General features: G+C 40.8%; 1 protein-coding gene across 1 annotated transcript in view; it reads left to right on the forward strand.

Moving 5' to 3' along the window:
- The window catches only part of LOC121520228, an 87,588-nt gene that overhangs the window by 4,389 nt on the left and 58,835 nt on the right, over nucleotides 1-24,364 (forward strand). The window contains exons 2-3 of the mRNA XM_041803603.1: nucleotides 11,016-11,155; nucleotides 18,454-18,552. Of these exons, the coding sequence (XP_041659537.1) occupies nucleotides 11,016-11,155; nucleotides 18,454-18,552 (239 nt within the window). The remainder of the gene's footprint in view (nucleotides 1-11,015; nucleotides 11,156-18,453; nucleotides 18,553-24,364) is intronic.

A 24,364-nucleotide genomic window follows, 5' to 3' on the forward strand; every position in this document is an offset into this window, starting at 1 on the left:
TCCACCTGTCTCTGGAGACGTCATCAGTTCTGCTTCAGTGCTTTTTACTGGGACAAGGACGGAAGTCAAACTTAGTAGCTTAACTGAGCTTTAACTGTAGCTCGACTTATCTTTGCATGCATTGTTAGGACTCTAAAAAAGAAAGTGTAACATTTTATGAATACTCAGATGCATTTTACTACCAGGTGTATTCTGTGTCTCAAATGTTGCAGACTGGGTTTGAAACACTCAAAAGATGACAGGATTTGTAGTAGAGACTCTCGGCTGGCTGTGAACATAACCTTCAGTCATGTTTGCATGTAGTTAAATAGCAATGCACAACATGGAGAGGGAAGCTTCACTCAGTCAAGTCCACAGAGAGGCTCCCTGTCTCGTCCCGGGGATCCAGATGTAGTAACAGCTCTGCTATGTAGCCCCAGGGTCCTGTAGCGCCATGATTTAGGTGTCATGGACAGGGTAATTCACACCCTGTCGCTTTGATGAACAGCATAAGTGATGTAATAGGACGAGGCACTCTCCGAACGTTCGCTGGGAGATTGAAATGGGATTGAATTGGCTGAGAGGAGGAAAGAAGAGTGTATAGAAGTGGAGAAAGAGTGAGATTCATTTGGGAAGGGGAAGGAACTAAAGAAGAAGAAGAGGATGCTTTCCCCTTTGCCCCTCCTTGCTTTAACCCCTTTCCCCCACTGTGAATAAAGCCACTCCAGCTACTTCAGTAAATCTGGCTCCTGCGGGCCGCGGGGCCAGGTCCTCTGTGGCTGTTTCACTGGCCCTGTCGGCTCACTCAGATAAATAGCCAGGCTGGAGGAGCACTCATTGATTTGAGTTAAGTGGAGGGGGGAGAGCAGAGGGTGGGGACTATTACACACGTGGCCATGCGGCTCATCGGAGGGGAATATCAGCCAAAGCTATCAGCCCCTGACTTTAGTATGTTAATCACATGTGCTGCAGGGACCATTGTCACAATCAGCAAAGATGCTATTTAGATCCATATAAATGGAAATGGGGTAACGGTAATGCATGCAGACCATCACTCAGCGGGTAGTGGTGGTTGAGACAGGTGAAGGACTACAGAACCTTGGACGAACTCCCTTCATACTGACATGGGTCAAAAGCAGCAGAAAATTTGGACTAATTAAATTAATTGTATTTGTCCTTTCTAAGCAAGTATAATCAGAATTCAAGAACTGTTTAATTCTGCTACTTTTTGGCTCTCTTTTAGAAAATTGCTTTCACAAATCCACTCACAGGGAGCTGTAAATTTGTAGAAAATTTCATGGCAGCCTGCCATCCTCTAGTACCACATGCTCATGGTAAACATTCATGGCCTATTTAAGTTTTACCAGGGGGCTGGCAGAAAAAATCCAGGGAAAGATGGGTTTAAAAAGTTGTCTGATTGCATTTGTATATGCAGCTGTTTTCTTGAATTCAGGACTGTTCATTATAAATTGTCCGTAATAAAGTGTAAGTAAATCAAGTTTTGGTTTGGTTGATTATTTCTACATGATGAGGGTGAAAAGCTGATCAATCATAGCAAAATCCAGGAAAGGAACTTTTAACTGTTTTCTCTCTCTCCTTAAGGCATTCATCCATGGCATTAAAACGCTGATTTATTGCTTAGTAAATAAACCTTGTGGAGTGCCTCTTTTAATGAATAGTCCTCAATTTAAAACATGTGAGCTGAAGGGTCGGCACCCTGAGTAGTGGCCATGTCTCTACCTCTACCTGCTTCCAGTAGCAGTTCATGCTTCATTATGTAGTTTAGTCAGAAAACTCTTGTCATACATTTTACCATTTTATTGTAAAATGGATAGATTGTATTACTTGATGGAGAAGGCTCTGCTCAAAAGATACCCCCTGGGTTAGTCGAGCAGCATGCTTTTACTTTTCAGGGAGCCCGTGGCTAGAAACCCCCATATGAATAGATACATTTATGACAATATGTATTGAATACAGCCAGATTAGTTTAAAAGCAATTAATCCTCAACATGAATCTGAATATGAGTGTGCAACAAGCTTTATGCTATAAAGGAGGAGGCTGGGGTGGAGGAGGATAATCTTTGCCAGCAGCAGCAGCAGCATGGTGCATCAGCATTAATGACAGCAGGGATTAGTGTCAAGTGCGTCATATTTATATACACCCCTGTGTCGAGGGAAAGAGCTGTGATTGGATGTGGGAGCTGAGAGGCAATAATTAGGATCAGCTGGCTGTCAGCTGATCACGGCTGTCAAACATGAACTAACGCTAGGCTTCATTCATTTGTCAAATAGCATCCAGCGTTTCTAAGGCACTGGTAAACAAGTTGTTTCTTCACTGTTGCCCCATCATGACAGCCAACGTAACAAGACATGTTGCTTTACACTGATAAAAATCTAGAATTTCTCTCGCTATGAAAACTGTTGATAATATTAAAGATAATGTAAAACCTCAACTTACATTTATATAAAAAACAGGATGAGTCATTTGTTGAATAAACATTGACATTTCAATGCATACATTCAACATATGGTAGCTTTAGGAAGGCTTAATGAAGTCCTGAAAGCAAAGACATTGAGACTCAAACAGAATCAGTTGTTTAACAGTACAGCACTGGCTGACAGAGCTTACAGTGTTTGTGGACTAACAGATACTCAGCTAAGATATCTGACCTGTTGCAATGAAAATCTAGCAATTGCCACTGTCCCCTTTCAGGACCCTTGCAAAAAATAACTGATATATTGTTCCTGCTTTCAAAAACTGACATAAATATCAAATTTTATAAGTGATATCCCAACATAAAAGACCTAATAACACTTGTTTGCAAAAGACAGTGGTGTAAACCTGCCCTTCTACTTCTACTTGTTTCCTAAAACAGCTAAAACCTCCAACCCCCTGTTCTTTACCTTTGGATGGTCTTTGCAGTAAATGTGTTATTATTATGTGCAACTTCTGGAAACCTCAAAGCAGACCTAAGGAGGCCAGACTTCAGTAAAAGAGCCAAGGTTTTAAGAAACATTCATTAACTTTGCCAAATATTCAGAGCATCTTTCTTAAAACCATTGTGTTTGAGCATCTTACTGTTGCATGAAAAGAACGACTGCCCCTTTGGATATCTTCACATTGACTGAGCAGATTTAAACATTTTCTTGCAGACTTTGCCGCTACCACTTCCTCATAATGTTAGAGCACACAAGGTCCTTGGATCATGTATAAATCATCAACATCTAACTACGTCCCCAGCAAATACTCACAATATTTTAAAAAATGGCACATTCACAACAAAGCTACAGAGTTCACACAGCCTGGAGCTCTATCACTGGTTAGCTAGCAGCTAAGATGAAGACATATGTTCACATGACAGCAACCGCAAGGCATGAGCTTCCTTCTTTGGAGGAGGCTAGACATCTCATCAAACCAGCAGCCCCTGAGCCAAGCTAACGTGCGAGCATCACACCTGAGTCACAGACCAAAGTAGGAACATATTTCTGAAATAAGACAATGTGTCAGACTAATGCTATAAATCTTTCCACTATTAGACTAACTGTAATCTCATTATTGCAACATGTACTCTTCTAATTCTATGCTTTCTGGGCCCCCTTTTACACCCCTTATCTTAATGCATGCATAAAGAAAAGGGCTGTAAATATACATTATAAATGTATAGACTCTTAACATTGTTACTTTATTATTGCACATTACTTGGTAGTCTACTTGGAGATTGGATTTTAAGATTTTAAGAGTGCATTTGTACATTTAGGAGGATGCTGCCCACTTTTTCTTCCAGTGTTGTTTTTTGGATGCTTTTAAGTGTGTACCTGTGAACTTGAGCCTTTCAAAAACATCTGGAAAATCACATCTAACTGCAGCAAACAGTGCCCGCCTCAGAAAAGCCAAAGCTCCCCTCGATCCATCAACTGAATTGCTTTACATGCGTGACTTTACTCTATCTCCATAGCAACTGTTGCTCTCCCAGTGTAATCTGTGCACAAAAAAAATTATTCATTTCAAAAAGAGAGACAAGGAACAGAGGACAGAGAGACATTGAAAGGGATCGAGACAAGGACGGGAATGCAGAAAAGAGACGTAGGAAGAGGCAGAGAAGAAAACAGCAGATTAAATCACCAGTCAGCTCTCATACTGCATGTGTGACATTGGAGAGATTGTAAGAGACAGTACAAATACTCACAATTTCACCCTTTTCAAACTGCATTTCCATTCTCTGACCAAATCCTTTGCTGGTCTGCTTATCAAACTGTGCAATATACTGCTTGAACATGAGTGTGATAATAACAATGTGGAGCCTTTACCTAACAAACGATCTTTCCCATCAACGTCCAGCAAACATCAATACCTGCGTGTAACTGTGCAGTGATTCAGTGGTCTGACTTCTGCATTGATGATGTGAACAATACTGCTCATTAGCTTTGTAACTGCTTAACCATCAGTCATTAAACCCAAACCTTGATTAAGTGCTCTCTGCACAAGTCAGGATGAGGCATTCTGACATCAATATGAGCCAGGTGACATGGGCGTGTCCTGGGGTGTCCTTAGCACCCTTGAAACCTTACTCACTCTTGGTGAAAAACAAAAACCATTGCTGATGATGGACTATCTGCCCTGTCAGAAGTGAGCTTTTCAGTCAAACCACTCGGTTTGGAAGAACGGATTCAACTACAGAAAGTAGGCAAGATCTAGGCCTGAAGAACCCTCTTCTTTAATTCACACCCATCTTCAAACACAGTGGAATTTGTGCCCGTTTATTCTGTAAAGCATTTATGAGGTCAACCACTGATGTTAGACGAGAAGGCCTGGCTTGAAATCTCTATTTCAATTCATCCCAAAGGTACTCTATGGAATCGAGGTCAGGGCTTTGTGCATGCAAGTCAAGTTCTTCCACACCAAACTCATCAAACCATGTCTTTCTAGTCTTTTCTTTGTGCACACGGGTACAGTCATATTGAATAGAAAAGGGCCTTCCCCAAACTGTTGCCACAAAGTTGGAAGCATAGCATTGTCCATACGGTCTTGGTATGCCAAAAAATTAAGATTGCCCTTCACTGGAGATAAGGGGCCCAAACAAAACCCTGAAAAACAAACCATCTTATTACAAAGGTGGCATCCATCACAACACCACTCTTGAAGTCATTGAGCTCTTCAGAATTATCAGAATCAGAAATGTTTGCAAATGTAGACTGCATGGTTAGTTGGTTTGATTTATACACCTGTGGTAATCTGTAGCAACATCTTACAAAACTGTAGAGTACTATTATCCCATATATAATGAGTTATTTTTCAATAAAATGCCCTTTGTATAGATGAACCAGCCATATGTTTTGTTTTAACATGGACACTGGCGTATGTCCAAACATGGTTCCTCCATTTTTTCACACTAAAATTGCAGTTATTGCTTGAAACCCAATGCAAATAAAGCATATCATGAGATTTTGCACTACTATTCACCTTTATAATGTAAGAGTTTCATTAGCTTACCATTTTTAAGTATGATTTTAAAGGCCCTTTGTTTTTGACCAAAAGGGATGTCAAACTGCATTTTGCAAGTTCTGGAGTTTGAGTTTGAGACACTGCTGATTGGTCAGATGCTGTGATGTCACTTGATGTAAAGTTGACTGATCTCCACTGATTGGCTGACAAGCAGTGTTTATTTTGACAGCTGTTTTTATTTTTTGTCTCTGTCTTAGCCTTTAGATTAAATGTCTTTCAGTTGTAATCACATTTTAGTAATTTTTACCCTTTGAAGTTTTAGTCTAGTTTTAGTCGGCAAAAAACGAAAAAGTTTTAGTCCATTAAAAGTCCTCACATTTTAGTCTTAACTTTTAGTACAAGCATTTATTCTCTTGCCTAAATCTTGGATCCCTGCTGTCTACAGCTAAGAGGCAGAAGATATACAGATACATTGTATTTTTTTCAGATTTACCCACAGTGGTGAAATATCATGGATTTTGAATGTCTGACAAAAATTAAATTTAATTGTAGTTGAGTTTTAGTCATCTTGACAAAAACTAAACTTACTTTTTGTCAGTTTCAGTCATCAAAGATCTATTTTTGGTTAGTCTTAGTCTAGTCTTTCTTATGGAAAAAAAGGCTGTCGCCAAACATTTTTAGTTATAGTTCAAGTCAACAAAATTAACACTGCTGACAAGAATCCTACTGGTTCAACTGTGTCACAGACATTTGGGAGGATGCCAAAGTGACCATATACGGTTCCTTGCTCCATAAAGGGGTTTAATGATTAAGCATTTTATTCATCACAACAAGCAAATATCTGCCATTTCGTGAAGTTAAAAATTTGCACTCTGATGTCATCTTTAAGCTCCATCTCAACACCCACTTCTCAAGTTGCCAGTCAGATGGCTCACCAAAGTGAGGGCACAGAAAAGAATTTCTAACTATCTATTCATTCATTCATTCATTCATTCATTCATTCATCAGAAGCCTCAAAATTTGGCCACTGCTTCCAGAAGGCTGATTGCCATCAGAAAATTGCAAGGATTGCACTGGAAACAATGCATTATTCTTATGACACCTTCACGTTAAACGGTATGTTATTCATGGCGAAAAAATGTTTAGTCAATTATTTTGGGAGATGTCTTTGTCAATGCCCCATAGCAATTCATGCCACCATAACATTCATAATTCAGTGCCTACGTTAGGCCTCTCCAGTTAAACAGTCTGGAGCCACCTCTGCTGACTGAGAGAACTCATGCTGCCGCTAATGTTTGAAAGTGTATATCTGCGTGTTTGCTGAGGCTTATAGAGGTTATTTTGTGCACATGAGGGAGGCAGATGGCTAGGACAGATTTACCCTCCTCTGACATCCATTCTCTTTACTGCTGCTTAAAATCATCACCCCCTGTGCTGAAAGGACATACCTAGCATTTCCATTTCAAATTTCCTGTGAAGAGATGCAGAAAATAATGGCTAACATTTCACACTGCATGGAGAGGGCTCATCGCTCCATACCCATTATTGTAACTCTCATTAGAGCCTAATAGGCGTTGTGTGTGGCCTACCGGCAGGCTGAGACGCTGACGGAAAGAGACAGTCAGACACAGATACACACTCAGAGAGGTTCAAAGGTTAAGCTGCCTTGATGCCCGGATCCCCAACAAAAAGTTTCCTGTTGCCAAGTCCTTATATCTGGAGGGGCACTTCTGACTCTCCATCTGTTGCCATCTGTGCTTTCACTGTCCCCATTCTAGTGTGGCAAGGAGGAGGAAGCAGCACAGTGATCAGAGACGAGCCCTGAAACAGTATGGAGCAGGGCGAACAGTAATTGTTCTCTCCATGGTTCTGGTTCAGGGCTTGGCTGTCGGGTTTTGATCATAGAGTTTGGTTTGAAGTCCTCTGAGGTCCCCTTTTTTGAAGATCTTGTGATTCTCTGGCATTGAAGTCTTTGTAAGATTGAAAAATATTACAGCAACTGGTAGAGTCTACCCAGTGCGGAAGCAAGTATCAGTATCAGCTTTGGATCATGTCTAATTTATGGTATCATGTCAGAAGTATCATGTAAAAGCACCGATCCAACACCATTGCTATGACACCCCCAAAATCAAATGGTTTCATGATCTGTTACAATAAACTAGAAGACAGTGTGGCTGTATTAGAGGGTGTAATGTGATCAGACCTATCAGCATAACAATAGAACATGTTGCATTTTTCACTTAAATAAATGTTGTAATTGTTAGAGGATCCCATCAGAGGCCATTTCTGGCCTTTTCAGAGCAGGACCTTCTGTTTACATACAGCTAGGCTGACATAGTTAGACTTAGACTGAAAAGCCCCCCACCCAACTGCCACAAAGTTGGAAGCAGCAGGTGCTGTTCTCTCTGCACCCACCAAACCCAGACTCACCCATCTGTCTGTGAAATATTGAAGCGGGATTTATCACTCTATGGAACACCTTTCCCCTGCTCCACAGTCCAGTATCAGTGTCAATGTCTTCATCCGATGCTTAGCATTGGACTTGCTTGGAGGAAATTCAGAAGTCTTCAGCCATGGAATCATCAGAGCATTGGTGACTTTAGGCATCATGCACCTTAGCGGTCATTCAGTGGCCCTGTTACTGTTGTTCCTTAACACGTCCACTTTATTAAAATACGACTAAGAGCTGAGTGTGGAATATCCAGCAGGGATGACATTTTTCAAACTGTCTTATTCCAAAGGTGGCATCCATCACAGTACCAGACTGCATGACTCGGTGCTTGATTTTATACGCCTATGGCAACATGTCTGATTGAAACACCTGAATTCAATTATTAACAGGTGTAGCCAACTACTTCTGTCCATATAGTGTATGTTGAAATCACTGCACAAAAACCTAAACCCTCTTCTTTGTGACTGCCTCTTCTAACTGTACACGTTTGCTGAATAGACAACTCCTTTTTGTCTTGTGCTGCTAAATGTAATTAATGTTTCACTATGGGTGAGGTAGTTGTTGGATTTCTTCTTATATCGAAGATGTTCCATGTAGCTGAGGCCCAGAGTAATAGTCCATAAAAGCCTGTAAATTAAGACGTCCTTGGCCATAGGCCCTTAAATGCTCTTATGCCCAGGTGCACTGGCAGTAGTTTCATCATTGTCTAGAACCATGAAATGACGGAAAACTGCATGCAGAATACACCTGCTGAATAAGCTAACAGCTGACGAAGCCCTGATAGACAAATCTGGTTCATAAATGAATGGCCTTTTTGCCATTTGTTTTTAGCAGAGTTTGATTTTGAGTTCTTCTGTGGCATTAAAGATGTTATAAGATGAGCCTGAGGTCAACTGGTAATATTTAGGGATAAAGATCTGAGGCATGCTTGATTCTAGGACGTTTGCCTCTCAGACCACCGGGGCAGGCTAAATGGCAGGCATGTTTCTGATACGTAGAATACACTCAGAGGCACACTAACAGCAGAAGAGGCTTTAGGCAGCCCTCTGTCAGACGAATTGTGAGGATCAGGCTTATGGGGCCAGAAATATTGTGAGGACTGTTCAACCTTGGGTAAATTGTAAATCCAGAAAGCAAGAGGAACATGTCACCCCACCTCCAATACACACCTTCTCCCTCTCTCCTCTTCCTCCCTTACAGTGTGTAACAACATGAAACAGCATGCCCTGCAGCTCTTTAGTGTTCAAATACAGCACACTCGCTTGTCTTGATCTGAACCCAGAGCACGTAGCACACGAGTTATGCCACTGTGTCAAGACTCTCATTTGGTATGCAAGGCCTACTTTTTTTTGAGGATCTGCGCATAAAGCTCTAAATCTCTCCTGAAGTGTTATTAGGGGAAATGGCACGCTGTATGTAAAGAAACAAATGGCACAGAACATCTGGTTAAAGCTCATCTGAGAGAGCCGCACTGAATTGGACCGATCGTGTTTAAAATGCAACTGGAGCAGCATGCATTTTACATTACATTACAGAGTGTATGAGTCAGTAAATTCAGGATGGAATACATAACGTCGTATGAAAGACGAGAGTGGCTGTATGAGGGATGGTTTTTAATCGTGAACGGCAGTAATTATCGTAGGAGTCCACCCTCTCTCTTGCACATACATGGAAATCTCACAGTTTGTCTTTTAGTGACTTTGTCATCAAAGGGGGAATGTTCATTTCTCTTCATGGTTGCCATGTGCATGTCAGGCAGCGTCTGCTTAATGTTCAGAGGTACACGGTGGCTGTATATAAGACTCATTATCCTCTGGCAGAGAAACAAGTCTGAATTAGACCCAGATTTGACATTCACTTGCTTAGAGACTTTAATGACTTTAGCATCGTCAAGCCCTCCCCCCCTTTAGAGAATTGTGCCCTCATGAATTAGTGAGAGGGTGTGCGTAGCCAAGACAAGCGCTTGCATTTGAACTGCTGATTTTTCTTTGGAAATTACAGTGATGGAGGAAGATATTCCATCTATTTGAGAGTGGATGCACATTGTAAAGCATGTGTTTCTGGTTGGATAATGATCATTTTAAAGCCATACTGTGGTTTATGAATGCAGCCTGACAGTCTCTGTGAGGGGATGCTAAACATTGTTCTCCTCCTGCACAAATGTTAGGCGTTAACTGATGCACTGTGCAAGCTCATGACCTAGAATCGAGTGAGCAAGGAGCCTGAAAACTGTTATATTCTCCAAGGTGCTGGTGACCTTGATTTTGCAATCCTGCTATCTCTTTGTGTAAATGTGCCGGTAGTCTGCGACTGACAAACCCTGCACAGGTTACGAGATGTTTTATACATCGTAAGACACATGAGACAGTGCTTGAAGCTCACAACCTCGTAATAAAAAAGTACGATGGCAGACGGCGCCGAGACAAAAATGAGAGAGGTGTCTGTGTCAAGGTGGTGTCGGGACAGCCGCATAGATTGACGGACGGAATAATCTGCACCAGGGATGAGGGAGGGGGTGACATTGTAACGCCCGAGGCCATCCAGACACACATTTGCAAATGTCTCACACCGCTATCCCCGCCACCCACCCGACATCCATCACCCAGGGAGGGCCTGGTGGATTATGGGTGAGCAGTGGACCGAAATGATTCCCCTCAATAGCCAGCATTCAAGCTGGTTCGTCAACCCTGATAGCACCCATGGGAACAACCCATGGGTGAGGCGTAGGACCACCCTGTAACCCCTTCACCCAAGCTTTCTGTGTGGATGACCCACAATGCCCTGCAATCCACAGTGTCAGAGCGTTTCCAGTGTTTCAGTTTTTCATTTAGTCCACTGGCTTTATCCAACTTCATTTTCCAATTTCAAGTTCAATTTTCTTTCAATCTTGCTCGCTGCTGCTAATTTGCTATTCATTCTGCATTTCCTATTCCATAAATATTTATACCAGAGCAGCCAACTCCCACACACATGCACACAATTGCACAGAAACACATAAACACAGCAGGCTCTATATACCTCAAGCAGGGCATGATGCTAAACTTGTACGATTCAGTCGAGCTCACACATCTTTGTTTCCTGTAATCACTCTCTGTTCCAATTCCTCTCCTTAATGTCTTGTCCTCGTCTCTCCCGCCGCAGGTCAGGACCGCACTGAGGCGGGGCTTATTAAGCGTTTCCGTGGAGATGGCGTGCGCTACAAGGCCAAGCTGATCGGGATTGATGAGGTGACGGCGGCGCGGGGGGACAAGCTGTGCCAGGACTCCATGATGAAGCTGAAGGTGCAGACGTTTGTGTGGTTTTATGCGTGTCTGTTAGTCCAGCCTCTTCACTCATCTCAGGCAGATTTGGTGGAGGCTTGCCCGGGCATGTCTGTATTGTCAGTGGAGTGAGTCATAGGAACTGTCTTGTCCTGTAAATGATTCACTGGAGCTCAAAAAAACTGACCAGACTGGAATATTAAAGCCCAGCTGTATTATTCTTTACCTCATTGCCATGCAGAAACGCTACCATAAGGCTATATTCTTCTTCAAAATGGTTGCAGCTTTGTACTTTCCTCTAATAGGCTGCTGTATTTTTTAGTGCAGCTCAAAGCTCTCTGCATTAATTCATACAGCTTTTCTGACCTCGGAGGCAAACTGGCTTCCTGTTCTGAGACTTAAAGCAGAATGTCACTAAGGAAATCTTCACTTTTTAGTGAGCGTCTGCAAGAACACTAACACAACCCCACCCCCAAATTTGTCTGCTGCATTTGTCTTCTCATGTCAGTCACAGTTTTCTATTTTTAATACTAAATCCATCATGTCTTAGTTTTTGGCACATATGCAAACTCTGATAATGTGACCCAGATAGTATTTAAGCCTGTGTTACTTATAGAATGCTGCGAGTAAATTAGGTCAGATTAAGCCCTAAAGTAAGTTGAAAAAGAGTTAATACTTGTAAATGTGGATGACATGGTTGAAGATGTACACGCTTGAAGTAGGTACAGTTAATCCAGAGTTCCAAAAACCCCAGTCACCCTACTGTTTCTGCATCTGCCAGCTCTGTTTATGTGCAGATAATGAAGATGGTGTTGAAGATATTCATTTGTCAATTTTTATTAAACCACATTTTTTTTTTTTTTTTTTTTTTTTTTTTTGGATTGCATGGTTTAATTCCTTTGTTTTGCATTTTGCTGTTACTTTGGTTTACCTCTCAGGAATTCCAGCTTAACTGCTTTATCAGGGTTGCCAGGCCAAACCAGCCCGAATGCTGTTCAAAATTAGCCCAAAAGCTATTGAAGCTTGCCCAAAAACCAGCCCAATGCCAGAATTCAACATTAACCTGCAAGAATTCTGCCAAACAGAAAATATTGCCTTAAAAAAAATAGTAATATTGCAGTATTCTTCACGAAACAACACTCATAGCCAGCAATGAAGAGAGGGGTCTTGCTGCAGACTGTACAGACTGTACACGTCTTTTTTTTTTTTTTTTTTTTTTTTTGGGGGGGGGGGGGGGTTTTCACTATATCCCCAGTTTTTGGGGGATAACAAGACTTAAAAACCGAACATGCAAAATCTGATTTCAAAATGTTCAGTCAAGCCAAGAAAGTGGTCTTCTTACAGGAAATAAAAGCTTGTCTATAACCAAGCAAATGTAGCTTATGTAGCTTATGAAGCTCTGTTAGCTGTGTAAGCTACTTAGCTAATGTAGGTATGTAGCCAAAGCTAAGCTTACAAAGCAGCTAAATAAGCAGCGTAGTTGTGTTTTCAATGTAGTTAGCTTCAGCTGTGTTTGCTAAAGCTCAGGTTGCTAAAGCTAACTTAGCTACAATGGCCTACATAGAAACACTTATTACATAGCTTGCAGACACAGATAGGGCTTATGTAGTTGTTTTAGCTTTAGCTAGCCTAAAGCTGACAAAGCTAAAGCAAGGCACCGTTCATGTAACTACCTCTAAAACAGGTCTAAACATAATTTAATCCCAGATTAGATCTCTGACCTTTTCCTGTTTTTGCTTTATAAAATGTAGCTTAGTATGTTTGCAATGTGGTCATTTTATAAGTGTAACTACCAGACTTTGTTTATGAATAAAGTTGAACTTGAAGCAAAATCTAAAACTGGACACATGAACAGCCTGCAACAGGGGCTGTCAGAGATGTGCAGCCAGACCGTCCTGGCACTGAAAGCAATCTTCTGTACACAGTTATTTAATCCATTTTGTAAAATTGCCTGACTTGTATTAGAATAACACTGTTTTCAATTCTGCCCAGTGTGGATTTGACTGGTGGGATGAGTGCATGTCAGAGCAGTTTTATCAAGATTAAATGTATGATGCATGAGCATGCACATCTGAATCGGATCACATGTTTTAGCTTCCATGTGAACAGAGAAGTTTAGATCTCTGAAATGCAAAATAGTGGAACTTTCAGATGCATTATACAGGTGTGATTTATTGTGATTAACTACAGAAATTCAGAGATTAATCAGGATTAAAAGATTTGAATATTTTGACAGCCCTAATTGTAATTCTTACATTTAGAGCTCTGTATGAGCTCCTGTTTTTTCAACAGCCTACAGCAGTGCATCCACGTGCAATTACGCATATAGAAATGGATTAGATTATTTAAATCTCCATAGATGCCAACTGATAATGATCCAATGTAAAGTTTTTTTTAGTTTGTTTATGGTCTGCTTTTGAACATTCACCATACAGTTTAATAGTTCAGAGTGAAACACTCCTCTTCCTGTTAAAACTTAACCTAATCGCAACAGTCTGAAGTATCATCTGTTTAAGTAGCGATGTATACATTTAGTACTTTTCCTCTCAAGTTCAATTTTTTCCTGTATGACTGCAGTTTTTTCTGCTTCAATCTTCCACGATATTTTCGAAGTGATATTGCCGTGTACAACAAACTTGATTGCTGAACCCAGCCTGTCTATTTTATGTTTAGAACAAACTGATAAATGTTGGTTCATAAAGCATGACAAATAGGAAAATCAGCCGAATGCTTGCTCAGCATAAGCTAAAAAGTAATGTTGCTCTCGTAGATTTTCAGAGGTTGAGCGTACATACATTTAAACACTACATGTTATCTAGCAGCTGCACAGTGAGTCCACATTGAGTTGAAAATGTGCATGAGATGACCTGGCGTTGGATTTGTGCATATCCTCTGCTCCTGTCCAGATTGGTAAATGCCAAAACCTGAATGGAAATTAATGTACACCCAAATTCCTGGCGTACGCAGGTTTGATAAATGAGGGTGACTCAGAGCAGCATAGCTGGGATCATTTTACAAAGTTACTAAACCTTCTTTTGCTTTGTTTTGATAAATAAAGCTCCTTGAAGACTGCTTTAACTTGCTGATAAATCATATGTGCAGGTGAGTGATTCATGTTCGGCTAAATTAAGCAGCGTCTTTGGGCCATTTATCAGGTTTTTAGTAATAAATGGGAGAAAGACATCCAAAGCTTCTCTAACCTGCTATACAAAGTTAAGAACGCCATGGTTATCCTTGGACTATCAGATGATTATTCAGGGTTTATCAAGTGGCCAATTATCAACAAGAGTTATATAACACAGAAATAGTCTGCTTCCTCCTTTCTAAAGTTTATTCTGTATCCTCTTTAATGCCAGCAGTGCTTAGTGACTCCAAAGTAAAAAGCAAGAAATACTTATCACTCTCTTTGTTAGGAAAAAAGCAGCACATAAGCATCTTAACAGAAGGTGGCTACGGGATAAATCCCGCTCCAAAATAGGACGTATATGCATGGCTTTTTTGAATATCTTCTCACACACTCTTGAGCCTAAATGTGTGGGAAGCCCCCTTGAGAAGAGCAGAATAGCCAGAAGGCAAAGCCTTTCATCACCCATATCCAGTCCAAGCGATGTGTCCAATAAAACAACTTTTTCACTGCCTGAATCTGACATTTCCTCCATGCCCTCCATATGACTCCTGTAGTCACCAGCCACCAGCCAGTTACAGTCAATGGGGCAGTCAATACGGACCTGCTATTATCTGGACAGGGAAAAAAGGAGGGTACAGAGTTTCTATTGAGCTGCATCTTGCTGCCTTGAGGACTAATCCACCAAATGGAGAAGCCGATGGCTGATTGACAACATCCATTGACTCTCCTGCTCACCCACCTCTCCTTCTCACTCACGTTATTTCTAAGTTATTCCTTTCACATGCTCCAATTTTTATCCCCCCTCTTTTTTAAAATTTTCCTCTTTTTCCTAGCAATACATTGACTAATTTCCTAGTTTGTTAAAAAAAAAAAAAAGGAGTTCAAAATCCAACCAGTCAACTAGTCTAAAGGTAAGAAAAAAATAGACAACAGTAGAAATTTAGAATTATTTATTTAAGTTGAGGGGAAGTAATAGCCTTACAAAACCAATGGATTGGACTGATTCCATGTCTGTCATCAGGCAGAGTCAGCCAACAGTTTATCTGGACAATGTGTTTCAAGTTTAACTTTTTTTTTTTTTTTCCAATTAAACTTTATTCATAAACAAATCTGGCAGTCTAGCTTTTACCTACATGAAATAACCACACTGAAAACATTACAGCTGAAGCAACATTTCATAGGTAAAAACAGAAAAAGATCTCTTTTAGAGGTAGTTGCATGAATGATGGCTCGCTTTAGCTAGCATAACTAAGCTAGCAACCTAGTTAACATGACTACGTAAACCAATGTAGCCAAGTTATCTTTAGCAATGTGAGCTTTTATCAGACATTTTTCTTGTCTCCTAACCTTTACCCTAACTAGCCACGTAGTTAACATCACTTAACTAACTAACTAACTAACTAACTAAAACTTTACTAAAGCCATCTTAGCTACATAAGCTACATGGATAACATAGCTGATGTAGCTTCATGTGTATAGACATCCATGAGCTTTGTGGGCTTAAGCTACGCTAGCTACGTTATCTAAATAGTGTACACAGCTAACAGAGCTATGATTAGTGTAATGTAGCATTTGTGCAATAGAATGTTTTCATGGAGGACGAGCAGCAAAATATTTTCTCAGCTTTATTAAACATTTTGTAAATTGGTTTTGCTAGTCAGATTTTTAATTTTTTAACTTTTGGTATCCCAGCCCTGGCAGTTTAAAGAAACAGTATGCAGGAATTTGGTCAGGCCTACTTTGGTGTTCACCTGAGGTTTGTGAATGCAAAAGCACTGTCATAAAACATGATGCTGAAACATCTACCCCTCATAGGCAGTGTATAGTTCTTACAGCAGCTGCTGAAACTGGCAAAGATGTGAGCCGCCAAAAAATCTTGTACGGCAGAATTATTGAATCTTGTGCACATATGACTCTGATAGAGTCTGCAGCTTGTTGTTTGCATGTGGAGTATATTCATACAACTCCTCCATAGTCATTCGGTGTCAGACTGGCAGCCTACTGTGTTGCTAAGCTCAAGAAATGTATTAAAGCCACTCCAATATTGACTTTAGTCTTGCTCAGTCACTTTTTTCCTCTTCTTACCTGCAATTACCACATTATCTGTCTGTGCCGTGTCAATCTCCGCCACACACTACGCTGAAAATTGCAGCTTTTCTTGTCAGTCTTTTCAACATGCCCTGTTTCGTCTCCAGTGCATGCCAGACGTATCACTCTGCGCTGCCTCATTCAAGATGCAAGGCGAGACTACTATCAGTGAAGCCCCTCCCAGCACATGTCAATCTGCACGGAGCAGATCAACACAAACAGGAAATCAAACATCCTTACATATAGCACATCCAAAGTAAAATGCCAGGGACTGACTGTCAAATGTTATCCAGCACTATAGAAAAACCCATCAAAACAGGAAGCAACTGAGCAGCAAATCATCCTCAGACAGGCAAAGTTGCATGCTGTTTGTTTGTTTTTCTCTTTATTCTTGCATGAACTATTGAACTTTTGATGTAGCTGCTCTTGGCTACACTTCACTCAGCAACAGAAACAGATGCGGTGAGTGAGAGTTGGAGCAAAACTGTGTAGACATACTTTATGGCAGATATATGTTAGCTTCATCAGTCTCAGTTTCTCCATTATTTAACCTCAGCTAGTGTATTAAGCAATGCCATGATGGGCTAGGTGCATAAACTAGTGCCATAAAGCAACACTTCTCACCAAAGTACTGCAGCCAGCTGCTAACTACAGGTGATCAAGGCCTCTCTCTCCTTCTGCACATCTCTCAATCAGTCAGCTGTGCACTCCCACTGTTTAATTCTAATGCTAGTGCGTGCACACAGGCAACCAACCAGCAGGATCTTGGTTTGATGAGAGCATATCAACCAACTAATTGACTGGAAGGTGTCAGCCTACAGTTTCCGAAGGAAAATGCCTTAAGTTGGGGATTCTGCTCTGTGTGTGTCATTCAACCAAATTTTGAAATATGTCCGAACACCATCCAATTGGCTGTTTAGGACAGGAAGGGTAACAACACTACATCCATCCATCCATCCATACCGCGTACCCTATTGGGGGTCGCGGGGGGGCTGGAGCCTATCACAGGTGTCATTGGTCGAGAGGCGGCATACACCCTGGACTGGCTGCCAGTCAATCACAGGGCTAACAACACTACATGTGATTTAACGATGGTACAGTTGCACTCAGAGACCAGACAGGCGCTAAAGCACACCAGCTCGAATTGCTACATATGGCTGCATCGACCAAATAGTAATTCTGTTTTCAATTAACGAGGATGGCAATGATTAGTCATTTAGGTGGCTAGTCATTCACATCTCTAAACTGTTCCCCTCTTTTTCTGCAAATGAAAAAGCATGTGTGTGTTTAAAGATGGATGGATGTATTTCCTTTAACTTCTCTCTGCAGAAGCAGAGCTTGACTGTGATTAATAGCCTGGGTTTCAACTATTAGTTAAGCTTTAAAAGAAACAAACTGCGGTGGAACATAGCTGGCGCTCACTTGTCAACGTTCCCCTGCCTGCAGTTTTGTAAGACATTTCAGAACAGGCAGGTCTTTCTTCTCCTCTTATCTTCTCTCTTTCTTCTCCTCTCTTCTCTCACAGTCTTTGTTCTATGAAAGACATGTCAAGCACACAGGTCGCATCAAACAGAACACAGTGAAAATGTTAATTGTTTCTGTATTAAAGTGGGAAATTTAACAAAAAAGGAGCTGCTGAGGTCCATGGGAAAAAGGCACATCAAAGGCAGGATCGGCTGTTCAGTCAGCACTATGTGAAGTTGTCGGAGCGAGCCGGTCGGTCAGCAGCGCGATCCATTCTGTCAGCAAATCTCACCTTATTGTTGTTAGCTCGCACTTGTGTATGTCACGTTGAAGTGCAGTAGACCTACTTTAAGAAAAGAGAGAAAAAAAAGAAGAAGGAGAAGGTGCTTGGGGGAAAAAAGAGCTGCAATAATAATAATGTGTGAATTCCTCTGAGAGTGAAGCTTCAAGAAAAGACTCATGAAAGAACATTCTGTCCTATCACACCTTATGTAACTTCTGTCACCCTACCCCCCCATATCCCCCCCAAATCTCCCACTGCCACTCTCACCTGAGTCGAAGGAGAGGAAGGCTCACTGTCTTTTCATGCCGAGTGTCTATCCTTTCATCTCCTCATGTCATTTCCTTTAATCTCTCACAGGGGATGGCGTCCTCGGCACGTTCCAAAGGGGAGCACAAGCAGAGAGTCTTCTTGACGGTCTCCTTCGGCGGGATCAAGATTTACTGTGAGAGATCAGGGGTGAGTAACATGTCAGGCGTACGGGGCTTCGTGGCAGAGCTGCGCTGCGAGGCCTCTGCCAGCTGCTACACCGTGAACCTACAGTATAGGACATCCAGAGGGCAGACGCTTGCACAGTTCACTTTACTACGGCTGCTAGGGCCGCCATCTTGTAAGCCTGGCTGGCATGGTTGACATATTATTACAAATGTGGTACCTGCACATAAGGAGGATAACTCAGTTATCATTTATGTCAGTTCATTTGGAAGAAGCTGAAATATTGGGCCCTTATAATTTACCAAGAAAAGTCTCAGGTAGATTCTTGAAGCCTCATAAGATAGAAACATGTCCCTTTAATGGCCATAGGAGGCCATACCGTGAGACTGCAAAAGTCTCACAGTACTGAGAAAAGATTGTGCTGATGAAATTAAAGTCTGAAAGTGACTGAGTACTCAACTCAACAGTTCAAAGGAAACTCCCACACTGTCCAACTTTGTCCAAACAAAAGAGGGGTATTTATTTGCAACATTTCAGTACTCAGCCTTTATCAGGTAAAACAGAGTCAGAGCCCTCTAGTATGTCTTTCTCGCAAGTTGCACAGTGTGCAGGGGTTTTCCTTTAAATCGTCTGTTGGATACCTTGCCCTCTGAAACACACCAGTGTGCACTGGACTTGAAATGTAGCAAAAATGGTAGAAGTTCTGAAAGGGCTCATGAAAAACAGATGTATTCATTATATCTTATCAAATAGAATCAGTAAAAAGGTTAAAAGACATCAAATCAATAATATAAAGACATGAAAGATAATAAGAAACAGAAAACGCCATTGAGCAAACTTAAAAAACAAAATATTGGAATTTCCACAATTGTGTATCTGTCTCGTGTGCCTCAGCATTCAAGTGCTCAGAGTCTTAATTTCCTCATGGACACAGATTCACAATGGGGTCTTGTTGGGGATGCACATTTTTGTTTTTGCCAATATCCAAATTTCCAAACTGGTTTTCCCTGATAGCGATGTTGATAGGAATGGGGTTCTGCCTCAAACCTCCTCAAGGAATATTTCAGTATTTTTGAAGCTGGGCTGTATGAGGTACTTGGCAGTAGTAGTGACATTAGCTTCCAGCGATTTTATTGAGCATTGCTCCTTTAAGGAGGACTCCCTGGTTGTACTAGACAGGAAGCTAGGCTATACAGTGTACCAGATGAGTACAGTTTCTCCCTGGAATTTAGCAAAAATGGGCACAAAACAATGTTGGCTCGAACACAGTATTGAAAGCTTTTGAACCTTTTTTACCTGGAAAGTCTGTGTGTTTTTGTCACTATTTTTCAATGTGTGCTTTGGATACTGGTTAAGTGCTCTTGCATTGCAAGATGGTATGAAAAAAAAAAGATTAAAAAAAATTTCAATAGTGTGTATGTTTGAGCCAACATTGTTTTGGGGCCCATTTTTTGCAAAAAACTTGCTAAATTCCAGGGAGAAACTGTACCCATCTTTTACGCTGTATAGCCTAGCTTCATGGCCAGATACAACCAGTGGAAGACATTTGATTAGTTATCCAGGTAACTAATCAAACATCATCAACTCATGCAGTTGTTCTTAACATGCAACACAATAAACAGGTAATCTGTGTGTTCTTTCCTTATGAGTTTGGTGTTTGCATTTACAGCATTGTAGCGAGTGTGCTCACTTTGCAAAGCGTCTCTGAAAACTATAATACTTTCTTGAAACTAAAACAAGAATGGCCTGAAACAGATGAGAGATGTTGACTTTTATCTCACAATTATTACAAGTCAGTGCTATGTGATAGTGGCCTATGCAGCTAGTGTATTTTTTTTCAACATTAATTTTAAAAATGTACCCTAAGTGCACAGTTTATATAATCATTTCAAGGTTTGGTGTTCAGGCAGAAGATTAAATAAGATAAATAAATGTTGGCTACATCTAAATGTGCTCAATTAGAAAAAAACCATCATATACTGTACAGTCTTTTTTTCCTGACGTGTAAGCTCTCAATTTTGTGTATGAGTGCTTCATAGACTTTGAAAACCATAATCTTCTAAAGAAACACTGAACGTAGATTTTAAGAACAAATTTCCTCCCAAGAACAGTTTGTGAATGAGGTCCATTGATGTTAAATTAGCAGTACCATGCTCTCTATGTAGCATTTGCCCTTTAGCTAATAGAAATTGAACTCGACAGCAATAAATTACACGTCCCGCTTTTGATATCTGACCCTCTTTTCACTGGTTTTAACGCACACACCAAAGCAGGATTGAGGGTTTGCTGGAGGACCTACTTAAGATCACTCAGGCCCTGTCTGCCTGCTAATGATAGCACAGTGAGCGATGTTATGGTGATGTTATGAGACGGGCTGTTTCCTGCCTCCATCCTGGCTTCCATCCCCCTTGGCGGACTCAGAGGCCTGCTGTTCCATTACAGGATGATCGAGGGGGCTCCACTCTCCCCCGTCCTGGGGCGTAGTGTTGGCTGGATGGGCCCACTCTGCTCATCAGTGCTAACCGATAATTAGCACTCAGTTCCACCCCTTAATGATCATTGCTGCTAATGCTAATTACACCACGGCTCCACCTCAGCTGTCGTTAGAGCTAAACTGATAATTACGCAACAGTGTTTGGTCTTGTGACTGCCGACCCCCACCCCTAACCCCCAACCGTCTATTTCCCAAAAACCACTCATCTTTGATCATATCTCCTCCTAATACGGCTGCTGGTGATGGTGGCGTGTCTTTGAGCTGTAATGAAAAAGAACATTAAGTCTCCCGCCACCACCAACCAGCTCACCAGCTTTTGACAAGCTCATTTGTTGTTTTGGAAATCATGCCCCTAATGCTCTTCATTTTATTTACTGATTACCAGCGGTAAATAACACTCCACACTTAATATCCCCGCTGAATTATTATGGTGGAAGTGGGGATCACTCCAGCTCAGGCAGCAGCGTCAGCGAGCATTTAGATGGAAATACTTTATGTAAAGCTGACATGATTCTCTGCTGAATTGAGTCGACGAGTCATATTAGTTTTGTATTTTACATTAATCTGAGGCGTTACCAGCGACGCTCCCCACTGAATCTCTGCTAATATTCGAATGAAAGCTCCTCCCCAGTGCCTTAGCTTATCTGTGCTAATAGGGGAGCAGCAGGTGGGTGTGCCTGAGTGACAGCTGGATTACGCTTTGTGAGTGTATAAGTACAGCAATGTGCTAAAGTCTTAAGCCAACACTAGCTTTGATGTTTTAGCAAAATTCTAATGAACATACATATTTATAACCCAGTCTCTTTATTAAAATGCAGCCTGAATATACAAGAAATGTGAGCTCAAAATTAATAGAATTCAATTTTGAGGGGAAAAAAAGGTTAAACAAGCAAATGTGTATTTACTGTGACCTCTGGTAGCATTAAACTCAACTTGAACCATTTTGAGGAAACTGCCTTTAAGTTTTTCTTTTAAAGTCATCCTCTGGTATGATATATCAGGCTTCCTGAGCACCTCCTATAGTATAATGTCTTTTATTTCTCATTTCATCCAGATGTTTCTGTAGTTTAAGTCTAGATTTTGTACCAGTCACAGGTCAGGACTGTCAGTATTTTATCAGCTGTTTTTCTCTGAAAATTTCACTACTCAGAAGTTTGTTTAGAGTTCCCTAATAGGTGCGTTCCATAAGAACTGTACAGCAAAAACTGGTGTTTTGAAATCTTTGTGTTTAACTTTTCAGGTTTAATTTTAACTCCCAAAATGTAATTTTAACTTCAACAAACATAATTTGACAGTGTTAATCCATCCAGTGTTATTCCAACTCTGTAGAGGGTCAACTGAATCAAGCTCTGCCATTTCAAATCGGGGGAATCTGTGGATGGGTTTTTCTCATCATGCTCTTGGGCAGAGTATTTATATGTTTTGGATATGCTTTAAGTAGGGTTGGAGCGATCTTTGTAATGATCTATTGATGTTTGTCGATACATTGATTGCTTGATATACCATCCAATCAGACTGAAAGAAAGTCAAAACATCAATTCACGCCATCATCTGTGCTTTTACTTTGAAATTCCTCCTGCAGCATGTCCTCAACAAGCTAGTGGTAGCTGCATTTGTTGCTACTGTCAGCAACTGAAACAAAGAGGATATCTGCTCCTTTCTCGGCTTTGTGGACATATTTGGACAGAAACTACTCCAGGGTGGGCTTCTTGCCTTAATTTGCCGGCTACATCTGCGTTTTTATCCATATTTACCTCCGTATGACATCCTTATCAGAAATAAACCACTCTCCCCTCGTTATGGCCTAATTAGTGTGAGTGGTGTCTGATACAGGCTCTACAGATAAACACAGAAATTTACATTATGTCTGCTGCTTCATGTCACCATTGATACACCGATTGTTGTCCATCTCACATTAAATTTAGAATGAAAATATAGGCTGTCCAAAATCATTATTGTTCAAGAAGGGCAGCTTCTCTCTTCATATTATCCCCCTCTTTATCTCTCGTTATGAGGCCGCTAATAACAACAGAGATTGTCCTTTGAAATGAACCTTTGTCTCAAGTCCACCTTTTATAAGAATCAAGAGGCCAAAAAATAAATAAATAAACAATAAAAAATAATCATGGCAACATCACATGCCACAGATTTAATCTCATTTAAATATCATAATGTATTGCCAAATTACCAATAAAGTATGTACCACATTGATGTGACCCTAGAGGTAATATAGCAGGAAAAATATCTAAGTCCACATGCTTGTAAGCGGGTGCATGAAAAATTTTAAAATGGGGAAATGTAAGTCAGAGGACTTGATCATGATTATGAAACTTGCAGAAAAAGTACCTGGGATCTGGGGTCTGCAGCCAGCTGTCTTGAAATATGGAGAAAATATTGACATGTACCCATTATCAAAGTACAACTGAGTGATGTAAAGCCTATGAATTCCTGCCACCATTTTTTTCTAAGTACACATTCATGACCCACTTTTGGGTCCTGACCCACCAGTTGAGAACCACTGCTTTCATATGGTATTAAAAAAGCATTAAAAGTGAATGGTTAGGGTTGGGATTCAGAATGCTTTCCTTATGCATAAATAAATCATTCATAGGTGTGTTTATAAATGAAATATTTAGAAGTCAATATTGCTATGACTGAAATATTTACTAATACTTTAATTATGCTTTGTTAATGCTGAAAATGTATAGTTGTTATAAAGTGTTGGTGTCTATTGAAAAAGCCCCTTTTTCACAGACTAAGAGTCAGCTAAGACTAGGGATCTTGCAGGTTCACTAACTGCAGACTTCAACAAGATTCCATGGGAGATTATTTCACATCATACACCTGGTAGAAATGTGCAGAGGAGGAAGTTGTGGAGCTGTGGAGAGACAAAAATGCCTCCTTGACATGTCCTACACCACAAGAGTAGAGAGGAAAATAAAGGATCTCGAGGGCAGGTGCAATGTCTGTCTATCCTCTTTTCTTCCTCATTCTGTCATGGTACAAAGGATGATACATGTCAAAGGGGCATTCTTGCTCACTCCACAGCTCCACTAGTTCTCCTTATTTTTCAGAGTTTGGGACAGTCAAGAATTCCAGTGCTTAAAACAGAGAGAAATGCTTTAATATGCATATAAAATACAACGGCATATACGGTTTAGAATCATTTATTTTCATTTAAATTTAAATCATAATGCAATAGATTTTAAAGGACATCAATTTGGATTACAACCCCAATTCCAAAAAAGTAGGGACAGGGACATATTTACCATTGTGTAGCATCCTTTCTTCTTATGACAACTGTCTGAAAACATCTGGAAAGTGGTGAGATCTGGCTGGAGT

This window comes from Cheilinus undulatus, linkage group 13 (genome assembly GCF_018320785.1).
Source record: "Cheilinus undulatus linkage group 13, ASM1832078v1, whole genome shotgun sequence".
Taxonomy (NCBI): domain Eukaryota; kingdom Metazoa; phylum Chordata; class Actinopteri; order Labriformes; family Labridae; genus Cheilinus; species Cheilinus undulatus.